At 42.3% G+C, this 25,000-nt stretch overlaps 1 protein-coding gene across 4 annotated transcripts in view; it reads right to left on the minus strand.

The window, feature by feature from the left end:
• The window catches only part of ZEB2 (zinc finger E-box binding homeobox 2), a 115,887-nt gene that overhangs the window by 3,564 nt on the left and 87,323 nt on the right, over positions 1-25,000 (minus strand). For all 4 annotated transcript variants that reach the window (XM_050900311.1, XM_050900309.1, XM_050900310.1 and 1 more), the window contains 6 exons: positions 22,594-22,665; positions 16,004-16,192; positions 15,093-15,307; positions 12,409-12,517; positions 9,559-11,528; positions 7,384-7,564 (listed from right to left, as the gene is read on the minus strand). In XM_050900311.1, coding sequence (XP_050756268.1) covers positions 7,384-7,564; positions 9,559-11,528; positions 12,409-12,517; positions 15,093-15,307; positions 16,004-16,192; positions 22,594-22,665 — 2,736 coding nt within the window. The remainder of the gene's footprint in view (positions 1-7,383; positions 7,565-9,558; positions 11,529-12,408; positions 12,518-15,092; positions 15,308-16,003; positions 16,193-22,593; positions 22,666-25,000) is intronic.

Consider the following 25,000-nt stretch of genomic DNA (forward strand, 5'->3'; position numbering starts at 1 on the left):
GTGGTATTTCGTTAATTCTTAAAGAAACAAGTGCAAGGAGAGGAAGAGTATGGTGGAGGGTAGGCGAGAAAACCCTAGCCGAGAGCGAAGGGCCGGGAAGACGGGAGACCGTCATTGGCAGCGCCAGCATGGAAGGAAATCCAGCAGGGAAAAAAAAAATAATGTTTTCAGACCACTGAAGGTTCTCAACTTCCAGGAAAACTCAAGCAGCTCCTTTATGAACCTGATCTGCTTTCTTTTCCCCTGCAGTCACTGCCGGGACTCAAGAGCAGGGAAAGTCAGGCATTAAAAAAATTTCACTTCCATAGCAAAGTCACTAAGAACGAATACCAAGGAATATGCTGATTCTTTTGCCTGATCTAGTCACAGATACTGTCAACTCCCACTGTGAAAGTTTACATTTAATAAGGTGTGATTAACGAATGCTCAAGGAAGCCAAAAATTGTATGTTATGAACTGAAGGGGAGATCTGGCAGGAAGGAGAATACAGGAGAAACCGCAGACAGAATAAGCCAAGTGACAGGGAAATTAGTGGATACCTGGAAATTGGGACTCAAACTACATTTCTTTGTATGAGAGTTTCCTAAGCTTGCACACATACAGGGTTTCTTTTTTTCCTTTATTTCCCTTTACAGTAAAACTGAAAATTCAAGCTTGATATATTGAATTATAGCAGTATTGTTTTTATGATCTGTTTCCTAAATATGCATTTCTGCCAATTTAACCTGCTGATTAAAAGTCAAGCTTGAAGAAAACTCTGGGCTTTGAGCTGTACACATACTTTGGCTTTGAACCTCCAGCCTTGACCTGGGGGTGCACCAAATCCAGAGCCGGGAGGCGGCTACCTGCGATTCTGAGCACAAGTTTTGCCACGATGGGGAAATCCCACAGTCTTAGCTCGGGAGATTTTAGCACAATCAAGTCACTCAAATTAGCTTAAATTCCGAAAGCACTCCGACCTAAGCACTCCTCGAACCCCGGCGCTGCCAGAAGAAAACCCTCGCGGGTGAGGTGGGATCTTTCCCAACGCTACCAACCACCCAGCTGGATGCAGCAGATACGCCTGCCTGCATCCCTGCCTCATCCCAGCTCTCCTGCTGAGCCCGCTCAGAGCAACATGCTACCGTCCCTTTGCTAGTATCTCCATAGTTGCCAATTTTGCTCCTCTTTTGTTCCTCGTAGACCTTCTGCTTTTCCTCGGCACCGTTTTTTGTGTCCTTCACCTCACTGAACTGCCCACGCTGTCTCAGTCCCTCCCTCTGACTTACTTTTCCCTAACATCAACAAGCCCAACCCTTGTCTTGTTCCACTTCTCCACAACGCCGCTCCTTCTCCGTTACTTCAAATCTCCTGATTTTTTTGATGCCCACTACATTTGCTGCCCACTACACCCTTCTCAGCCCACAGTTGTGCTCCATCCAGTTGCCCAGCACTTTTCCTCTCCTCAAACAGAAGTCAACCACCTCCACTGCTTCTCATCCAGACTTGCCTCCACCTGCCCTTCCCCAAGGCTGGGTGATGTGCTCGTCCCTCAGTCTTTGCCTGCTTTGCTCACCCCTTGCACACGGCGTTCGTTCAACGCTGCACCTCCTGCTCGTGCTACCTAAGGCCTCCCCCCAGCCAGCACAGAGGTAGCCTGGCAAGGAATCATCATCCATATTTTATAAATTAATTTAGAAACGGGAAGATTAAAATACTTCATATTTTCATATTAATTTATATTATTACTAAAAAGACTATACTAGAGCTATTTAGTCTACCACATCCATATCAAGGACTCAGTTTTGATCTGAGGGAACATGACAGCTTGAGCAAAGCTCTTTGTTCAGACACCACACAACATACCTTAGCAGTGCGCAGCATGCAGCTGTTACAACACTAATTGAAATATGTTTTTAAATGTATCGGGTTTCTGAACATTTGCGGAAGAATTATTTTTTTCCCCCATGTGCAAAAGCCAGTATTTCAGCCATTTAAAAGGAGTGCCTAATCCCTACAATGCATTAGTAGGCCGTAAAATAAAGCTGAAGTAAGGTATTTTACACTGGGGATGGGGATAAGTCTGCAATTGTAGGTGGATGGGGAGAACCTACAACTGTAGGTGGATGGGGAGAACCTACAATTGTAGGTGGATGGGGAGAACACACAGTTGTAGGTAGTCCTGGCTGCTTTATCAGCTGTTTAGCTAACACACAGTAAGAGCGTTGTCATGCAATGTCGTAACATCAGTGGAGTAGAGATGGGTCAAAAGGAAGCAGATCTGAACATCCCACCCCACAGGTTTTACCCGTTCTCATCTGAGATGACCTGCGTTGTCCATAGGGGATGGAGCTAGGAGAGAGGTACCCAAGGCAGCTCACAGGAGGGCTCACGACACGCTTGTGTGTCGTCAGGTGGATGCGTGATGTGGATGCCACATTTTGCAGTGAAACTAAATGATAAATCTCTCTGAAATATCTAAAGGAAATGTTTGGGCTTTGTTTTTAATTCCACCATCTGCAAAAAGAGGTTCCCACAGGGGCCTGCGCTCAATTTACAGAGGGGAAATTATAACTAATCTGTTTGCAAAATCTCTAAAATTGCATTTCTGTTAAAACAAAATGACAACAAGAAATCTCTAAGAGTAAGTATCTCTCAGTCTTCCTGGCTAAAAGTCTTTCACTGAAAAGCTATGCGTTTCCCATTTGCAGCGGTATAAAAGTCATAAGACATCAGATCATAAGCTGTCACTGGTCCCAGACTAAGTATCACCCGTCCTTTGCCTAAGGCAAGTGGGTCTTTTTTCTATGGGAGGGGGCCAAACAGAAATCTCACTCTTTGGAGGAAAGAAGGAAACATTTTTGTGACAGTTTGTTTTTATTTTTTAAAGGCAGTTCTTTTGAAGCTGCTTGGGGGTTTGGATGTTAGATGTAGTCCCAATGGAGATGGATTAGCGGCCAGAGCACAGCGAAGCGGTCAAAGGTGCAAGATAAATGCAATTTATATATAATTGCCCAAGCTGCACCTGTTCCGTTTTGAATAGGAGACCTTGTCTACAGAACAAATTTCACAAGCATAGAATATATCCTTTTTTTTTTCTTTATTTGAGGGTAAAATGGGGAATTCTAAACTTGTATCGGAGTAAAGCAAGAAAAAATAACCTTTAAATAGCATCTAAATTTTTTATGAATCAAGCTCTAAATAAAGAAAACTCCTGAGCTGGGAATTCAAAATACTAGCCAGAGAGAGCTGATTTGCTACCAGGCTCAAGAACAATATTTAGTTTACAGAATCAATCTGGAAATAAAACTAGTGCTTGCATCAGCATGAAAGCTACAAAAATAAAAAAGAGGTCTTAATAAAATATACAGTGGAAAAGGAAAGGATGAAAGCACTAGCATAGCTATGAGGCCCTCGACAGCCCACACAAGTAATAAAATAGAATATGATGTAATATAGAACAACAATGAAAGGATTTAAAATTTCTAGGTAGGATTCTGAAAAACTGTTTCCAGCTTTTGTTGCAGAGCAGGCACACTGCAAGTTCCCTTGCGAAGCTATGATAAAGCTGGTGTGTAGCAGGCATGGGTGTTGACGACGGCAGAACAAACGCTAACCTTCACCTTACTCCTGAACCAACCCAACGCAGCGTTGATGACCAAGGGGGGCTGGATTGCTACCCAGGAGCCAGGATATTTCTCTCTTTCTAGATGCTCCATTCTGTTTGCTCTCCTGCTTGCTTACCCACTGCTGTTTTCTCTCCTTATCTGCAACGCAAAGATTTGTTTGTTCGCCAAATGGCACCGATGCTTTGCCATGAAGGCAATCGTCTTCTTCACCTTTAGTAAGGAAAGTGTCTCGAACCTTGTGCTAAGTAGCTTGGAGAAATCTGAGATTAGATGCATGCAAATGAAACAGTATCTGCTCAACTAATTTCAGCCTGACCAAAGTTAGGATGGGTTCATAAGACTCCACAGGAAAATAACGTGAGCACTGAATTCCTGTGCTACCTGCCATGCTCTGCACCCTAATTACAGTGCTGCATCCTCTGGTTTTAAAGAAATAGGATCTTGTAAAGTTCAAACTCTAAAATGGACACGTAACTTCTCTTAAAATTAAATGGCATCCCAAGATTAACTTGGCAGAATTTGGTCCTGCAGCAAGCAGTGGCCTTTACACTAAATTTCAGTTCAGCCAGAACCAATACAATTCACTCATTGCAGTAACACAATAAATTTTCCTTCTCCACATGAAGCTAGAAGCTATTGCAAAATACCGCTAATACTGCATAAATTAAAAATCATGGATTGTGAAATTTGGGCCCCTTTTTCCACCGTGCTCAAGCTGTGGCAGGCACAGCATACAGAGGTAATCACAGAACGCTCCTTGATCTGTGGCCGCATGGTCCTATCAAAAGTTCTTGGGTTGACACAAAGAACCGGCCATTCTTCTTCTTGCCCTGGCAGGGAAACTCAACTCCACCACAATACCTACGACATTCCTGTTTTCTTCTTTACAGGAGCTGGCGTTGCACATGATTAAGCCAGCTCATGTAGTTTTACCTGTCAATGTTACTTTTTGCTGCAAATAATTTCTCTGGGGTAAATCTTTGGGGGCTGCAAAGCAGGAACGTGGCCTCTGTCAGACTCTTTTAACCCTTCTGCTAGCATTGGTTGCAACAGGTATGCGGACCATGAGAAGTGGTGAAAAAGAAAAATCTGATTGTTCAAATATCAGAAAAAAGACCTAAAGAAGCACACAGATTTTCTTACATAGGAAAAAGGACATCAGTATAAACAACATCCACTATGTGTGCTTCTCCAGGAAAGACAGGAAGTGTTCCAATTCCTCCTAAAATATGTTTCTAATGATGTAACAACAGATCATGATCAGCTGGTCAGAAAACAGCAACACACTCAGAAAAGAAGCTTTTTCTCTTTTTAGGTCTCAAAAAGTTGATTGAAAAATCTAGGCCTACTCTTACAATGACTCCAAATGCAGAAGATGGCTTTGCTTTCAATTCAGTTCCTTCCACTGAACACGGACTGCAATTTCGCACCTATGTTATTAATGCAATTACAAGCTTTTTCCAAAAACTATCAAATTAATTTGAAATCCACTTAAGATGCATGCTAAGCCATTAGCCAAAGTCCCAGTGCAGTGTGCCTCCTGAAGGCTGTGAATGAGTTATGGAGGCTAGCCCAGCCAAGGTCTTCAGAGCTCCCAGCCACCTCTACCTAACGTTAGCGTGATGCGTGGAGGCTCCATAAAAGCAAACGCATCCTTAATAATACTTCACACTTTATATAGCGAGTTCCATCGCAGGATTTTAGCCTGCATGAATTAAGATTTACAACACCCCGGAGAGGCGGGCTGGTATCATTTCCCTCTACTTCAAAAATGGGCGAAGGTGAGAGAAAGATGAAGCAATCTGCTGAAATTCGCAGAGGAAGTCTGTGGCAAGGCAGAAAAGAGCGCGGCGCTCTCGGCCTCAGCGCCTGTGCCTTTGCCACAAGACCATCCTTCCTGTCTCTAAATGCCACCCTCGAGCTTGATGATGTGCTGTAGTTCTAGCGTATTAAATATGACACCGTAGACATGTTCTGGATCATAAGGCTGAGTCCCATAAAATTGACGGACGTAGAGTTGAGAAGCCGAAAGGGACAGAGCAAAGAAGAAGGAGAAAAGTCCCTACGCTGCAGCTGTGTGGTATTTTTCTAGGCAGTAGGTTCCCGTGCTACTTAAAGACCAGAACATATTTTTGCTTTTACAAATGCAGTTTATTTTGCAAATCAAGGTGATTGCACACATTTCAGCTTGTCAAATTTTCAGCCTTTCAACCATATGTCTGTCGACCTTATGGACTACCAACTTTATGGGATTCAACCATATGTCCAGATCCCGATATATATGAAGGCCAGTTCTAACATAAGAGCTTTACGGTAGTAGTGTAGTAAACCATAATGTTTGCAGATGGCTGTAATAAAATCATTCAGGAGAGGAAAGGTGCAGGGACGTAAAGCCTTCAAAGCTTCTTCTACTGAATAAACAATTCGATCTGAATAATGTAGTGGGAAGCACATTCCACCAATGAACTAGCTGATCTAGTCCAAAATGTTGCTTTTAATTTTCTTTCCTAATCCCACATGTATTTTAACTTCCTTTTTTATTTTCCTGTGTGGGATTAGCTTAAAATTTGGAAGAAAAGTATAAGAAGGAAAAATAACAACGTAAAGAATTTTTTTTAAAGGCACAGTCCACTTCTGAATTGTAAATTTTTCATGTGTGAAATGCCAAATGGTTATGTGCGGCCTGGAAGATGTATTAATAGAGAGGTATAAGTTTTTTACCATCACATGGTGAGATTGAAGGATGATGTGACTTGCTTCATTTCCTGAAGTGGGACTCAGCTTTCAAAGTTAAGGAAAGTTTCCTCCCGAGTAAGCTTTTTCTAACTCTAGGAAGTTGGAGTTTGGTTTATGTCCTGCTGCACAATAATTCACATGATAATTCACATTCCCTTTGTCTAACATAACTTGATATCTCTATTATTTGGGGAGCTCCAGTCCCGTTTTCCCCTAACTGAAACATGCTGAGCCGATGCATCCCCCTCGGAGAGCTCTCCACCTCCGGGCTCATGCCTGTCCTGGCTGACCTCGGAGAAGGGAGCACTGCCTGCAAGGGGAACCACAGCCAGCATAGGTGTGATGGAGGGTCTTTTTCAAACTAAAATATTTTTTAAGCTGACAGTCCGTGGTGAGCTTTGGCAAGCTTCCTTGAACCAGACAAAATCAGTTCCTACTCGGGAAAGAAGGAAACCTTCCCTGGGCATTAACTGAGAAGTGAAAAAGCGAAATGCAACCTGCCTGCGCTGCTGGCGTGCCAAATCATGGCGAGAGCAACCCCTGTGAGCTGTTTACTTTCAGATAACTTGGCCAGAGCCAGCTCGCGCGCTGCTAACGTCAGTGGAAGTTTCTCTGTTGGATTAAATGGTGCGGGGTCAGATAGTGTCTAAGAAACGAGAAATACACTGTCGCTCTTCCTTCCCGTGCCAGACTTTGTGTTGACCAAGTTGCACTCCTTTCTGAGTGCTTGGGTCTGCCTTATTTGAAGAGGGCTCGTCCTGCGAGATGCTGAGTGCCACAATTGCCACCGCGTCCAACGTGACATAAGCTCAGCTAGCACCTGCCGAGATTCACCCCATCACATCCAACAGTCCTTTCCCAAGCAATAACCATTTTAAAAAAAATAAAAAATAAGTTGAACGGAGCCAAAGATATTATTTCTTCCCTGCTGAAAGCCTCAGCACCTGCTGAACCGTTCATTGCACACGTGTACTCGTGAAACACTGCAAAGAGCGTAGCACGGACCTCAACCTCCCCTCGGCACACGCAGCCACCCTACCTGTGTGCTCGTATTTGTGTCGCAGCAGGGAACTGCTCTTCTGGAATGTCTTGTCACATAAGTCACACGCATACATGCCACTTTCTGTCTTCTTGATCTTCTTTCGGGACAGACAGGAGTCGGAGTCCGTCATGTCGTCGAGGCCGGACATGTAGTCTGGGGTTCCATCAAGCAATTCTCCCTGCGAGGGAACCACCCGTCAGCGACACCCGCTTCCACCACCGCTCCTTCCCACGGAGGAACCAACCACCCCAGAAAAGTTAAAGTAACGTCTGCTTAGGATGGTGGTCCCTCTTAGCTTAGGCACCCATTGATAATGAAACTACAGCTGATGGGAACTGTGGAAATAATGAGGAGCCTCCTACTTCTCTGCCCTCAACCAACTTTCTGGTTTTGAGCACTCTGCAATAATATGAGTTACACAAGTGGACGGTATTTATCATATTGGCACTAAATATTTTCGAGGAGCGGAAAATGCAAAGGGGAGGCTCTTCATGGATGGCAAAAGGTATTGTAATATTTTACAGAGGTGAGTGTAAGCAGCAGCTAAGAGATCATTCCTTTCGAAACACTGAAACTTGGATATATTCTGTATCTGTAGAAAGGTTTTAATTGAATTTTATATTTAGATACAAATGTTATTATTATGCAATCCATTTAAATGTATGTCTCCCGACTAAAGGCCTCAAGCTATATTTTTATATTTAATTTTGTAATTTGAAATAGGGAATATTAATAACACTTTTTATCAATGTTCTATCTATGTTAAAACAGCCTTCAGCATTAAGCAATAATGAATGTGGATCAGTAAATTATTAAATTTCTTGATATTTATTTTGTCTTGATCCAAAGAGAGTGCAAACTTGCATGATAACATACATTGCTATCACACAGTTCGGTTTTCTTAGACTAGGTTTGCACTAATTAATATTAGAGAAGATTAAATAGGCTTAAATACATTTACAAAGAGGGCAGATGTACTGTAAATTGGAATAGTGGAACAGCTGTTATGGAGGTGCAGTGCTATTTATGCTCCTATTGTGCAAGGAGGGATTACAGCCTGTAATGTAAAACCATACCTGATTTTCACATTTGAAACTATAAAACATTTACTAGTCAGTAAAATTACTAATAGACCATAATAGGACATAGGGGAACATGCGCAAATGTAAAAAAAAAAAATTATTAATCTATAATCAGTTAATCTCATTTAACTAAACTCTGTACATTATATCTGAATACACCCAGCAAAAAGCTATAAAAGTACATGACTTCTGTAAAGCAGCTCTTTGCTGTAGGTATGCCAGCGGCAAAATCCTTTACTACTCCTGTAGTGACTCTGGGACAACCTGAGAAAAGGATTAAAGGTTGTACCCAGGCACGAAGAAGTGCTGACCCAGATTACTGACTTTGTCTGCGATTAAGGGCCCTAGCTGCTACCTCTCCAAATAATTTAATTTAATCTCTGGGTTTTTTCAAAGCTGTTCCAGATGACTGGCAGGATTAGAGGACTGGTAGTCTGGGAAGGGCAGTAGGTGGGCTGAAGGAAGGGGCTACGGTGAAGCAACGCATCAACGTTTCTCATCCCCCAGACATTCGTGAGAAGAGAGAGCACTTTTCCCATGCACGGTGGGTGAACAATCCCCCAAAAAACACGGAGAAGGAAGCTTTGAGGGCTTTCAATGGGATAGAGCTGCTACGAGGCCATATGGACCTCTGCTTAGAGGGATGCAGCTTTGCGTCCAAGTGTGGGGGTGATTCCCACGAGGTCTCCCACAGCTCCTTTTCCCCATGGTGAGATGTAGTTATGCCCTGCAGAGATCAGTTTCCCTACAAAGTTTCCTTTTTTTTTTTCCTGCAGGATAGGATTTTTCATGGGCATTATTATTATTTAGACACAATTCTAATAAGAAACGACTGAGCTCTTAACAGAATAAAACCATAAGCGTTATGCCTAGGTATTGATACTGCTTCTGAATCCAAGTAGAGGGACTTTTAAGGTAATTGCAGCTTGTTTTCCTACTCCACTGCATTTTTGCAAGTTCAGACTAAAATAAACTCTGCTAATTTTGTTGGAAATGTTGAGTATAGCTTTGGGCTTTTTCTTCTGTAAGAGGACATATCACAAAATACTAAATTCCAGCCTTTCAAAAGAAAACGGTTGCAACAATTTACCTGAAATCCTTGTTTCCGCTGGTACTTTCTCCTTTGCTGCATATCGGCAAAAGTAGCTGCTCCAGTTGGGTAAGTATAGGCCATATGTGGTAGGAAGCTCATCTGATCTAGTCCTGGGTATGGTCGCAGCCCAGGAATACTGGTCTGGACTGGTGGCATAAAAGTGGCTGGGGGAAATGCGCTCTGTGGTGGAAGTGTTGTGTATAAAGGTTTGGCACTAAATGGGTTCATACCAAATACTGGGTTAGTGCTTTTATCCAGATTATTTGAATTAGAAAACTCCTTCTTGATAAAAGTCAAGTTCAGTGGCTCATCTGAGTTTTCAGATGATGAAGAAACACTGTTGTGTTCTAAATTTACACTATTAGATTTTGTTTTGTTCTTTGTGGCTATAATACTTTTGGGTTCCTTCATTTGTTTTGGTAAAGACAAGTCCAAAGGCTCAGCCTGAAGCTCCTCAGAAGAGAAACTGTTTGGAGTGTAAGAACTACTGTGGGAGTTTTTAGAAGATGTGGAAGAAAGATTTAAAGGAGAAGGAGTATTGCTCCTAGAGTGGTCCAATTTATCAACTGGTTTAATATTGGTAAAATGAGGAGGTTTTGTTAGCCTGAGAGGAGTATCACAATTAGTAACACTGTTATGGAGTTCAGCTATAGATGGTGAAGTTATAGAGTCCACAGGCTTTATTGGAGATCTGGCTGACAAAGAGTCTTTAGTGGGAGTGTTGTTGGTGGCAGCCAGCGCCACCTTGGCACTGGCCCTTTCCAGTGATGGTGACCTGGAACTTGAATACTGGTAGACTTTTCTTTGTTCAAACCATTCCTTCACAAATTCCTGAGGAAGGCCAACAGCAATGGAAATTTTCAGTAGTTCATCAGAGTTGGGTTCCATATTCATAGCATAATACGCTTTAAGTACAGACATGTGGTCCTTGTATGGGTTGATGGGGCTAGTCATTCCTTTCTCAGAAAGTACTGATGACAGCAAGAGGGTTTGCTTATCAAACACTCCAGGTTTGTTGGGAACCATGTTCTCATGAGGCTGAAGGACTGCCTTGATTTCTTCGTTCATTTTACACAGGTAACGCTCATGCTGATGCAACGGAATGGGACCAGGAAAGCTTTCTTTACAGAACTGGCATGAAAATGGAGTGGATACGTTATGGTTCTCTATCATCTTGTCTTCAGTTACCAGGTCTATTAGGGTTCGCAGCTTCTCTTTTTTAATGTTATTGAGCTGCCTCCTCGAGTCTGTGGTTAAGCTCTGGAGGCAAGCTTTGGCTTCATTGACTTTCTCTAATGTATAGTCAATAATACTTTTAGTGGCACCATTATGACTTACTACTGGAAGACCCACGGGGGGAATATTGGGGGAGGTAACTCCTTGTTCCTCGGCTTGAGAGCATGAATCCTTCATATGGTAAACCTTCAACTTGGAGATCTCTTCAGCCTTGCAGTCCATTTTCTGCCTGGAAACCGTGTTGTCCACAATCTGTAGGACCTTCTGCACCTCACTTAAATTACTGCCTACCGCAGGAAACCCAAGCAACGGTGCTTCCATCCCTACACCTAAGTGCTGCATTGGACTTTGAGCAGAAGCATGAACTCCTAAGGGGCTGGTTGCTCCAAGTCCACCATTCATAAAAGGACTAGTTGCACTAAACCCATGTGAGGCCATAAGAACCTTATATTCATTGAAATCTAGTGGTTCTGTTTTAATTTTCAGTAGGCCTGTTTGTTCAGACATACTAAGTGGTTTGCCATTCTCCAGCTTGTTTCTCAGCTGTGTAATGGCTGAATTAGTAGGAGAGGAAGATACAGAATTAGGAGAAGAACCCGTCTTGATATTGTTTCTCATTCTGCCATTTACAGAGATTAAACCAATACACTTCTTGCTGCTGATGTGCGAACTGTAGGAGCCAGAATGGGAGAAACGTTTCTTGCAGTTTGGACACTCATATGGTTTTTCACCTAAAATGATAATTAAAACCAAGTGTTAATTATCATTGTTGCTGCTGTAATTGCAAGCGATCGCATCTGATACCCAACTGATCGTCTGTGTATCCATTGATTAGTAGTGAGGAAAATATTAATTCTATGAATATGGCCACACATCACCACTGCTTTACCCTCCTCTTTCTACGGGTCTCGAGGTCAGTTTGGACCCACGGTCTCCAGCCGGCAACAGCCACCGAGGTGTGAGATTGGCTCCAGACTGACCCTTGCAAGTCACAGGTAAGTACCCTGTGGCGAAGGGAGTCAAATCAAATCCCGACTGTTCAAATTTGATTTGTTTCTTCTTTTTGCTTCTTCCAAAAAAAGGAGTTTTCACTGGAAATGAGCACGGTACGAGAAGCTAAGTCCTGATGTTAGGACCTCCACGTCTGCACAGGGGGAGGTTTGTGCCTGGGCAGAGCCCAGTGGCATTTCGTGTGCTGAATGCTGCATCAAGCAGGAGAGCCAAAACGCCCAAGTCATTCAATATGAGACGCTTTGTGCTTACTCGTTATCTGAGAATATGAGCTGTATTTCACTTGGGGGGGACTTTTTGTTATGGAAAATATAATGGACTCTTCAGGGTCTGACTGCACAGAAATGAGTGAAGGCTTCTGAACTCAAACTGCCGAACAAACAATCTATATTATTTGCAGGAAGCTTTACTATTTCCAGATCTTTCAGCAAGACCGTGGTATTAACAGCATGATAAATGAGGATGACTCAGATATCACTTATGAAATACCTTAGTAGCTCCAAGAAGCCAGAAGCAGAACTGTGTAAATTTTAAGCAGTCTTTAAAACTCAGCTAATTAAACAAAATGCAAATGAGCACACCAGCACCTCCGCTACTCACCACTGTGAATTCGCAGGTGTTCCTTCAGATGGTGTTTATATTTGAAGGCCTTGCCACACTCAGTGCATTTGAACTTGCGATTGCCTGCTCCTTGGGTCAGCATTTGGTGCTGGGAGGGGAAAAAAAAAAAAAAAAAGACACCAACATGAATTTTATGCAAGAGAAACCATGAATTTCTAGCTTAAAAAACAAAAACAAAATTAATGTGGCTCTGAATTTATCAAGCGGACCAAAAGGTCTGCATGTACATTTATTTGTCTCATCAGTGTTGCAATAAAAATCAAAATGTTGGCAGTAAACCGAAACAAATGAGAAAGTACTTTCACATGAGCTTTCGATATTTGCTTTAGAATTATTTCCTAAGTCTCTCATCAGAAATGTGTTGCTTTAAGGTATCTTACGATGAGAGAAACTGTTTTATAAGAAGATTTGTGGCTCTTAATATTCCTAGCAGATTCTGAACATGTGGGACTCCGCTTGTTTAAAAATTCTGTTTACTGCGTGTGTAGGAAAGACAGAAAGACTGTCGTTAGTGGCATTTCGTGTAAGATTTAATTCATTATCAAGCAGAAGAGACTGTGTCTTCGGCATGAGCTGCTGCTGGAAATGTTTTTTAAAATCACAGAGCAGCAGGGAAGACTTGAGCTACCTTTCGTGCCATGTTTTCCCCCCAGTGCTCTTCTAAGGGGTGAGGGAAAGTTGAAAGTTAAAAGTGGCGTAAAGATACAATCAAAGGCAGCTGACCTTTTTGCAACAAGCAAGAAAAGCCCCGTGACTTTGAATTTGGAGAAAGAAAAAAAAAAAAATTAAAAAAAATTTAATAATATTAATAATAATGCAGCCAACCACGCTGGATGCTCAAGGTAGGAGGTCAGCCTTTTGCAGGCGGCCACGACACAAAAGCCTATTGCAGGAGCAAGGGGGGCTGGGGGGGGGGGGGGGAAGGGGAAAAAAAAGAAAAAAGGGGGGGGAAAAAAAAAAAAAAAAGGCAGCGCCGAAACGGTATGACAACTGCGAGGGTGTGCTGCCTCTTCCCACATTCCTGGCGAGACAGATGGTGTTACATGGGACACAGGGAGGTTTGTTCAAACAGCAGCAACCTTCAAAGATCAAGCAGAGCCCAGCCCGCCGCGCGCCATTGAGGGACCCGCGCTCATATGTTGCTGAGTTGCATAAACAAACAGCAACAGCTGTTTTGTCTCCCCCCATCGCCCTCCGAGGACTACTATAAACTTTAGTTGTGCCACTGTTAATATGATACAATCATTTTAATTTACTAATTGTAAATGCCATGAGCAAATGAGGGGACTTTTCAACACCAAAGCTACCATTCATAATGCGCCAGCGCCGGCGCGCTCTCGCATGTGAAATTTCAGGCGGTTACGTTGGATAAATATCTAGGCGGGTTGTTTTTTGGTTTGTTTCCCCCCCCCCCCCCCCCCCCCCCCCCCCCCCCCCCCCGGTGTTTTTAATGATACGAAGCAAAAGAAAGAACCTTACGGTGGATCAGGTTAGGAAAAATACACACGTGAAAATGTGTTTGGCTACTGGAAAAGCCATGGAAAGGAAAGAATAGGAGAAACCACTCTAGAATCATTTATATTGATTTAAGATCAAGCAAAAGATACGGTTCTCTTAAAAATGCTAATTGCAAAAATCGCGCGATTAGGAGATGTGTGTTTGCCTAACTGAATTTACCTTATGCTGAGAAAAACCTACCAAGAGAAATACAGCCAATCGTGATTTTCAGGTTTTTAAGAAAAATAAATACGGCATAAAGCCTTTATAATTTGACACAATGCACACATCTATTTATTTAAGTTTTAACCATGCCATTTGAGTTTCCATTACAGCCCTCCATAAGATGGGTTTTCAGAAGTAATTCTCTGGCGAGGACAGGAGTAGTTTTTCTGCTGGTATGGAAAGAGTTTTGTGGCACAGGTCTATCGACAGCCTGTTTAGGAGCACTAGGGAAGCTCAGTCACCTGTTTGAGATACGCAGCTTTTCCTTAAATGCAGCACTGATATATTATTACATGTATCACATTGAGGAAAAAACTGCTTTGATTTATTGCAGATACTCTGCCGGGCTATACAAATGATGGCGATGCCACAATTCTAGTGTATGCGTTAGTGGCACGACCACAAACGATAGCCTATATGTACTGTAGGAAGAGTTATTCTGAAAATGTGTAATTATGTTTAACAAATGATTATACAAAATACCCATAATTTCACGTGATTGAAAAGGTTACTCAAAAAGTAATGAAAAAATATTAGCGGGTCTTTTAGTATGTCTTGGAGCTCCTATTTGCAACACTGCAAAGTAAAACTAGGTGAAAAATGGAATTAAAATAGCTGAGATGTTTAATAATGTATAATTAAAATGCTACAGTTTCATTCACTTTTTGAGGAACATAAAAACGAAACTAAAGTCAAGTTAAAGTGCAAATAAAATTTCTAAATTAGAAATTAACACACTCATTCGATCGTGAACATAAGACTATTAAATCATATTAGAAGAGACCATCAAAAAATCATTTAGACCTCAATTAAAGCTATTACCATTAAAAGATCTGCATCTTCAAAATGCCATGAAAAATTAATAATGATTGCCAATCAAAGCAATATCGTTTCTCTAAGGGGTTATTACAGAAAGAAATCACTTAAAACCAGCCCCCCACCTGATCTGTCCCTGGCTTGTGTGTCACCATATGCCGCTCGAGCTGGGTGCGGTAGGCAAACGTGTAGTTACAGAGAGGGCACGAGAAGTTCTCCTCGTTCTTCTCGTGGCGGTACTTGATGTGCTCCTTGAGGGACGTCAGACGCTTGTAGCCCCGGTCGCAGTAGGGGCAGGTCAGCAGTTGGGCGAAGGCATCTGGAGTTCCAGGTGGCAGGTCTGCGCCCCGGGATGGGGAGGGAAAAGAGAGGCAGGCCAAAAGGTCAGCAAATCAATGGCAGCTCATGGGCTGATTGCCCGGGACGGTATGAGAGGAATCGCTGCAATCTGCTGCCCGAGAGGGAGGGACGGCGCTTCCAACCGGCGGCGGGAGGCACCGGCACCCGCGCACGCCCACGGCAGACTCGCAGGACCCGCTCCGGACCCTGCTAGGAAATTAATTACGGGCATCGCTCCTCCCGCAGACCTCGCTGGCTGGAAAACTAAGAAATGCTTTTCCTGATCAATTGGCGATTTGCATTCCAGCCCCAGCTCGTTACGTTACTTACGCCATTGACCGAATCCTTCCTACCGACGCTTGTCCAACTATTTATCAAGGCATTGGAGAGCAATAGGCCGGCTACCCTGTCTTTTGTCGCATTAAAACTCTATTAAAACTTCCCAAACTCCCAACTAGAGCAGCAGCCTTTCTCCCGTTTAAATTCAGCTCTTCAGTTCACCCGCCAAATAATACAAATTTGCTGACTAAAAAATCACAATACACTGAAATTACAGCCCCAATCTTTGCTCATGAAATTCCATGCCGCTGCAGCTGTTCTTCAATTTTTAAGGTAAACACCCAGGCATGCAGTGCATTTATAATTGCAACAGCTGCACGAGGTCAGGATACTGGCTAAAAATGAATTACAGCCTCACCATTTTCTTCTTGCCCATTGGCCTCTGGAGTGCCAAGGCGAGACAGTTCCTCGGGGGCTTCGGGGTAAATAATGGCTGTGTCGCTGCGCTGCAGGTACTCCGCTATGCTGACTGCATGCCCATCTCCTTCCTCCAGTTTCCTTTTGGCAAAATATTCCTCAAAGTCCGACGTGCAATTTGCGTTCTTCACTAAAATGAGAGAAGGGGGAAAAGAAAGGGGGTTTGAGTGCATCCTCCCCGAGAGCTCGGGTGGGTTAGCATCGTTACGCACAGGCTGAGCTGGTGTACTGGAGCTACGAGGCTGGGGCTGCAGCTGGATCCTCGCTCTCATCGGTCTTGCTCCAGCTCCTAAAAAATTTAGTGCGGGCTTTCCACCAGCGTGGATGGAAGTAAGGGCGGACAGTTAAATTAATAGGAACGCAGGCTCTGCGGGGCAGCAGGAGAAGTTTATGAGGCTGGGGTAATGCAGGTAATCTTTCCTCTATGGAACCTGAACCTTCAGGGGGCTCCTGGGGGACCCATGGCTTTTGGCATGAACACAGCTCGACCTACGGGACTGAGCTCAGCTGCCCCCCGATCCCGCAGACCCCAAGACAGTCCCCGCATGGGAGACGGTAGTTGCAGGTAGTGAAGACCATAACCGCTTCTCCTCCAAGACAGGTCCTGCCTCGGGCTGCTCTTCCATGGCAGGCATGAGAAGAGAATTGCTCACAACATTTTCCCTGTATTTTTTTTTTCTCCCTGAAAAATTAATTTACAATGGGAGAATAGGTTGTTTTAAAAAAAGTATTGCTTCATAGATTTCTACAAATAGAACCATGTTTTAGACCATAACAGGGATACCAAGCCTAAAACCACTTTTACAGTCTGTATGAAAGTTTTCCTTCTTTTCCTTAAATGTAAGCCTGATTTTTTATTGTCCATGCAATGTCCATGAAACATAATATATGCTCAACGACAAAACATCCTGTTACTAAAAATATGCTTTTCTCCTCCATGTGTGAACACTGCATACAGAAAAGACCTTAAAAACTCTGGGACGTTATAGACAAATATTAATATAATTATACCAGGAAAAAAAAGGAGCTGATCATTTTCTTTCTCTAATATTTTTTTTTTTATTAACAAGTCTTGGAAGACACAGTTGGTGGCAGGGAATTAAAGATACTTGTTTTTAACTGACTGTAAATGAAAAGAATGGCTTATGATCGATTACATTTTTAATGTATTTCTCCTTAGGTGAAATAAGAAAATGAGGCAACGCCATAAACTATTCTACAGTTCATGTAAAAGTAAAATACTAAATGGCACGCTTCTGCTCTCACTGACGCCAGGGAGCAATATGGAATAAACTCATGGAAATCGAAGGGGTTATGGCCCTACAGGGTTATACTGGTTTGTAACCACTGGACATGAGAGAGATTAACCGGCTCCTTGGTGTTTAGAAACGGGTAAATGCTTTGCCTCAGTTTCCTACAAAAATGCAAGATGATGCTGGCAGTCAAAATGAGACGTGGCCTCTGACTGGGGCACAACTGGAAACCTGAAAGCGCCTGATTTGAGGTGCTGATCTCACTGTCATCAATAAAAGTACATATTTGTCTATGCAAACCTCATCCCTTTAGCTGATAAAATCAAATCCTCTGGCTGAGACAAATATGCCCTATTTTTCATATGAGCTGAGCAGCTTCTCAACCGTTCTGCAGTATTTTAGTGACAGTGACCAAATGGCACAGGGCACGGGACCCCATTTTTGGAAGGAAACTTCTGTTCCTATTGCAGCGGGTTTGTAGTGAATTGCTACACCACCACAGAGCTCCTCCCTTGGTCTTTCTGTAGCTCCTGTTATCATTTGTTGTTAGCATGAGAAACAATATCTCCTTTTTTTCCCCCAAAAAAGCAACTTCTAGAGAAAGGGAGTGTGAGTATGGAGAACAAGACCGAGTACCTTCCCTCCATTTTGTTGCTGTGAGAGAAATACAACAAAATGGCGGTTACTGAAGTACACCTTATGCACAAGAGTATCAGACTATGTTTTTGACTTCATTTTTATCAGAACAAAGCTGAGGCATTACTTTTTACATTGGAAACTTGACTTTTCATTCCCTTGCTATGCCTAGATCTTCCAACAGTTGCAAGATCATCCATCCTCTGGCTTAACACTACCCCATCTCCACTCCTTCTCTTGGCTTAGCAAAAGATCCAAGGAAAACAAGTTTATTTTTTGCCAGATTCAGGCCATGACCCAGTAAATGCTACCTGTGAAGCAGGGAAAGAGAGCTTTTCTCCAGAGAGGAGATATGGGAGCAGGAAGGTGAAAGGGTGGGATGGCTCCAAGGGATGGCTCCATGTGTCCTTCTCCTCCTCCAGGCAGGCTGAGGGGTTTTGGAGCTTGCAACTGCATTTATAGGATGGGGATTCAAGCCACTGAGCAAGGCCTGAGTTAATATTAGGAGCTTCAGTCCCAAACTCGAACCCAAACAAGGTTCTTCCTTCCCGGCCCCCAAGTCTACCTGAAGGCTGATCCAACAGGCTGTGGAGGGCTGCTGCGATATTACTGGCCTCGGCTTCCTAATTCTCTGGATTATTTAGCTTCTATGTCTGTGCATGCAATCCGGGAGCTAAAGCAAATGTTTATGTCTACATTATAAACCCCTAAAAACAAGGGGATTTAGTAGAAAAGCTGACAGATCCTTAACTGAAACAATACAACCAGTGCTGCAACACTGCAGATTAACATAAATAGCAAAAGGTGACCATGTGTATCTGGTTTCTCACCAGCGACGTTACTGACAATTCAGACATGGCTGGAAGCTCACCCAGTGTTACTGAAAAGACTCATCTGATAACCATTAGGTTTCTCTCTCAATTTCTGGGGGGGAAGGCTTGCTTCCCCCCCCGTGCCCTAATTTGTTTTCCATGCAGAAAGTCATGTTCCCGGATTCCTCGTGGGCTGACACTGCACACACATTGCACATCCCCTCCTGCGAGGCAAGAATTTTCAGCGAGATCTACGGCGGGTGACCTCACCAAATAAGTCTTTTTTTAATTAATTATTGGAGCCTGGAGAGCAGGAATATTTTCAGCTCCAAAAGCTGATGTGGCCGTGTCACATAAAAATAAAACGCATTAAGGAAAGCTATCTTTGGAGGCATTTAGGACCTTTCAAGATAAAGTGAGAGAGAGGTTCAAGGAGCTTGGGAGACCAGTTATTTTGTGTGGGAACTCGTCCTGCGAGATGGTGATAGCTGCCCTTAATCGCAAACAAAGCTAATAAAACCACAGCCTTCATTAGCCAGGAAGTGAGAGGCCCCCATTGGTACACACAGATTACAGCCTGAAAACGGCCTGTCCTCCAACCTGCCAAGTTTTACTTCTGTTTTCCTCCCTCCGAAGGTTTTTTTTTTTCCGTTCTTTAAGTTATGTTAAGAGATCTTTACTCGAAGCTTGTCAGATGTTAGTAATCGAAACCGGGAAAATTTTTTCTGTTTCTTCACAGGGAATTTGTTAATCTATTTTCTACAAATATCCCAGTTGTAATAACCGTAACAGGTACAATAAAATAAACCATAGGAATTTATTCATTCACATTTTAAAAACCCCTTCTGCAAAACATCATTTTGTCAGGTAACCATTTCAGAAATCCCAGAAATATTTACAAATTCATTTAGCAGGACCAAAGACTAAAGTTTTCACTCTAATGGTCACTTTTGCTTTTCCACTATAAAGCCTCCATGGCTCAATATAAAAATGCAGCTGATTAATGTATGGATAACAAGATTTCTTTTTTAGGTACCACTAGGAAGTGACCATTCTGACAGTAGCAGAATAATTTAATACAGAGACTTTTTCTTTTAGTTTTCTTTCTCTACTAATGACATTCTGCAATGAATTTGATGCTAAAAATAGACCACAGTTGTTGCATGTACCTACAGCAACTTTGCTGGTTGGATGTATGTGAATGAGTCTGAAGCTGTATCTCCTAGCTCTGTGCTCAGCCCAGGTCATGGAGTGCTACAAGATCTGGTGTCAAGAAGGAGAGGCACGTTGTGTTAAATGAGAGAAACCTTCCTGGCCCATCTGGAAGAGCCCATGTTAATCTGTAGGAAGACTCAAATAGCTTTCTTGGACACCAGAAGTTCAGTGCAGTGTGGCTTTCGCTGAAGATGGAGTCACTGATCCAACTTCTTTCATTGGGTCGAGTCTCAGCTATTAATAAAACATCAGTATTAAATCCCTCTACTACCTGCAGGGAAAATTTGAGACCAAACACTCAAGACAGGCCCAAAGCCTACAGTGAGGCTGAAGAAGAAAACTTTCAACGTTTCCCAGACTAGCTAGGAAGGATCTCCAATGGCTCGGGACTGACCTCTTCCCTTTCCTCCTCAAGTAACGGTTGGGGCACCTCAACAGCCAAGCTGGAGGAGATTTTAGTTTGCATGAAGGATGCTGCAGCTCCTAATAGTCAGCTGGCACCTTCCACTCAAGGTGAAAAGACTGGCAAAGGCATTTAGTTTATCAGATGATTTAATATGACTAAATAATCTGACATCAGTCTTAAGAGGCTGTGGAGACTGCAACCATTACAGAAACATGTTCTACTCAACCTACCCAGGCATCAGCCTCTACTGAAGGAGGTGGCTTTGAACGCCTCAGTGATAAAAGATTTGAATTAAACACTAGCAGAGCACTAGACAACTCGTAATGGTTATTTGAGCAAGCCGCCCGTTGCAGCAAATAGCAGCTGGAGCAAAGAGGAGGCTGGGACTTTTGCACAGGACATTTGGGGAAGGAATTGCCAGGTGCAACATCCAGCACAGCTTTTGCATTTTAAATGCAGACCACCTAAATGCAAAGCACTCTTTGAACCATGAGTTTGCAGTGCACCAAACTGGGTAGGGGCAACCCTTATCTTTTCCCCCAGAAAACTAGCTTCAGAAGAGGCAGGACACCCCATGGACCCCGTGCAGAGTTAGAGGCAGGGCTGTGCGGGGGCTCGACAGCACCCTGCCCCCAGAGAGATGCCGTGAGACCGAAGTCAAGTGGGCAGAAGAGACCATCAGATACTGGAAGGGAAGGGGCTAAGAGGACATGAAGTCTTCTCCCTCGAGCAGACCACATTGCGAGTATGAAAGAGTCAAGGCCTGTTATGGTAAGGAAAATATGTGCAAAGGAAGTCACACGGACTGATAGGGGACCTCAAAGGCTCTAGTAATGGTAATTCAGATAACCATCAAGTCTTATTTCCGAATCAGACGTCTATTAAAGTCCTGTTTCTCCAAGTGCTAAGCACAATTTGTCACTTTATTAACGTCCCTTGGAAGTAAAAAAGCTTTCAAAATACATATGTATCCAGTTCTGTAGGGCAACATCATTAAGTATATACGTAACGATAAACTGTGCCTTGGTGCCACCCTCCTTTCATGCATAATAAATCTAATGGATGAAAAAAGCAGTGACATGGTTTTATTTTCCTATTATTTTCCCCCTCAAGAATTATAAAGTAAATTTCTTGTGTTACTTAATAAGAGCATTGGGGTTTTATGTGGGTGTTACCAACATTAGGAAAGTGTGAGTAATAAAATCCTTGCAAGACTTAGGTACCACCTTTTACAGTAATATTTGTAGAGGGCATTACCTATGAACTAAATCTCATAATGGAATGCATAGAAATGTACTTATACTAGAAAACTCTTACTTTTAACCGTGTAAATCAGGGCTATCTGCAACATCTCAAACTGTGACAAAATGCAAAAGAAACATGGGGTGATGTATAGCGTTCAGCTGTGCTGAGGATGGAGTGGGGCCTTGTGGCCTTTGGAAAGAACATGGTAAACCCCTGAATTCATTTGGATTAGAAAATAGCAACAGAAACCTTTTGCTGTTTTGCTCTGCTACAGAAAAAAAGAGATGGCTCGGAGATGATGCCTGCTAAATATCTCTGTCCCCTTTCTTGTTCCACAAAATGTATTGATTTCTAAGAAGAGGGGAAAGAAAGAGATGTGGAAAGCGGAAAAAAAAAAAAAAAAAGATTAGCCAGAAACATAATAATCTCATAAATATGCATTTAAAGTGTGTGTGTCTGTGTATCTATGTAAGGGGTTTATGTGTGTCTTGCTGAAAAGATGTTTTCAGTCTCTGAAGTAGCTTACTCTGTGCACCATGCGAATCTGGGGTTGCCAAGAAGGGTGCACCCCATCCTCATTATCAAGCTCTTTGTACAGTCTCTCTCATTAAAAGACTACTGTATCTTGGTCCAGCTACTTTAAACTATATGAGATTCGCCCTCGCTGGGAAAACACCTCCTCACGCTGCTGAAAACTATTAGCTCACAAGGATGCAGTTAAAAGGAGTCAGGGGCTGCAACATTGCGGGGCACGGGAGGGGGAGCAAGGACTCACACCGAATGAGTTTGTCGCTGCACCGTTGCGACCGAATTGGGGGAAAAAGATTTAAAAAACAGGAAAATTCTGTAAAGGTTTCCCAATTGTTAAACCGAAAACAAGAAAGAAATTGTGTTGTCACTTCATGCACAGCTAATTCCACATGATACGGAAGAAAAGCGATGCTCATATCATGCAATGCCTTACCTGTACCATTGTTTCCCGTGGTCTGAATTGTGGCTTCAGGCCCCATAGTGTCATAATCTTCCTTCATTTCTTCTGTGAAATAAGCATGCACACTTTTAGCATCTGCACGTTATTGAATTGCTTACAAAGCTAGGGAGCACACTGCGGTTACAGGGAAGATCCTGCTAAGGGAAGGAGAGAAAAGGGCTGTTGTGGACCCCTATACAATGGCTTTGTTCTGGGAACTGAATGAGTTCAGCGGTGCTGGATGGACGAGAACTTATTTACTTTAAACATGACAGCGAGTGGTGAAAAACAGAACTATTTGTTTGGAATAAATGAAGGGCTTTTCCCAACGTCAAATCTAATAAGCAGGCGGGTGATAAAAAGGGAAATTTTTTTCTTTTTTTCTTTTTTTCCGTATTTAAAAGAAATAATCCGTTAACAGACACTGTGAGATCTATACCTGGAAGAAACTGCAAATACAAAAGGAAGATATAAGAAGCTGTTATATCTCTATTTCTATCTATCGTTACACAGATCTTCTGAGCTGTCATCATCATTTTAACCTCATTTGAAGCGCAGCATGTATTAATAACAAGTGGTGCAGAAATGTGACAAATTTTCAACTGTGGGCAGTTCTTCTCTGCCCGTACGATTTGTTTGCGTCTTCGGTGTGCTCTCTGCGCACTGACAAAGTCTGCCTTTATGGCCATAAATTGGGTTAATTCACATGCAAATGAGCATGATATGTGTAGAATTATTTACTATGTATTTATCATGGATCGGTTTACTTTCCATGAAACTGGGGGTTCGGAGTGAGTTAAAATAGCATTTTGAAGAAGCTGGATGCAGCTCCATCACTGGGGAGAACGCTTATTTTCATAGATGTTTCAGCCTGCCTCGGAGTGCCTGTCAAACTTGGTTTCTTGCTGCTAATTTGTTAGTTCATGTGCAACAGGTATTCACACATACAGCCTGGTTAAGATTTAACCCTCCAAAGGATTTTCACAGGCAAAAGTAAATATACATAACATTTCTTTCTCGCCTTTTCAACTTCTAAATGCCAGCCTTTCTTTATTTGAAGACATGCACAAACATACAATCTCTCTTTTTTTTTTTTTTGAAGAGAGAGGATTCAGTATTTGAGATTTAAGTGAAAAATCTGCTTTAATCTTTCACTTAGCCACGCTTGTAAGAAATAAAATGTCAAAAGGTACCCAGAAAGGGTTCAACGACACCCCCCCAAAAAAAAAAAAAAAAAAAAAAGATAGAATTTCCCAGAAACGAACACAAGTCGATGATGATTCAGGAAGATGGATGCTGCTCGGCCAATCAGGCAATAGACTGGCAAGAAGATCAAAGCCCGCTATTAAAATCTTATTGATACACGAAGCATTAAAATTCTTATAACTCATTTTTTGTGAGAAAGATTTTGATGAGGACAGGAACTGGCCCAGTGTTAATCCATTTCCATGACAATGATTTGACTGAAGATAGGGGAATAATATAAACAGAGCACATTCTCAGTTCATTCCTAAATTTGTAATCTTGTAGTATTCTTCAGATGTCACATTCTACAAGTAATTAGTTGGTAGAATAACAGGTTCTAATTGTATCATTCTAATCAAAACTAAAGCACAGAATGACTTAATTCAGAGCCTTACAACCAGTGTACAATACTGTGGTATAAATATACATGTTTATGGCTTTGAAGCTTTAAAAAAAAAAAAAAATTAATGAAAGCTCTTAAGTTAAAATATGCAGGTACAAACAGATGCTAAATTTGTACAAAAGCATAGAATATGCAGACCAGATGAAAAATATTTGTTTAAACTGTACAGCAGACAAGCCAGCCTTGATTCTTTTCCCAGATCTGGCATTCTGCCTCTCTAAGGATCATTTTCACGGGGATATCTTGCGTCCAAAACATTTAGGAGTTCAATATGTATTAATAAAACGTTGTCAATTATGATAATTGATCTGTCGGGCCAGTCTCACATCTGATATTTTTATTGCAGCCTACCAGAAATTTTAATCAAGGTACAGTATTTCTGAGAAGTTCAGCCTTAGATATAAATATAGTTATTGTGATTTTCTTCCTTGATCATCTCATGTGATTTCTGGTAGTAAGGAGTCACAAGTATCAGAAGTTTTCCATCTGAGGGCACGTCTACCCAGTCAGCAAGGGGAAAACAGTTAACAGCTTTTTTTTTTTTTTTTTAATTTTTGCATAATAGTGGTAATGTTCAAGATTTCTGCTGCACTTCCTTCCTCATTGTCATTTTCTTCTGTGGTAAAGAGAAGTTACAGTGTCTAGTTGCTTCCCAAAAATTATTAAACGCTCACGAAGGCTCTGCGCTGCTTCTCACTTTGTGCAGGTCACAGGAGCACATGCTGCAATTTTTCATGTACATTTTTATTCTCG

The sequence above is a fragment of the Gymnogyps californianus genome, chromosome 7 (genome assembly GCF_018139145.2).
Source record: "Gymnogyps californianus isolate 813 chromosome 7, ASM1813914v2, whole genome shotgun sequence".
Lineage (NCBI taxonomy): Eukaryota > Metazoa > Chordata > Aves > Accipitriformes > Cathartidae > Gymnogyps > Gymnogyps californianus.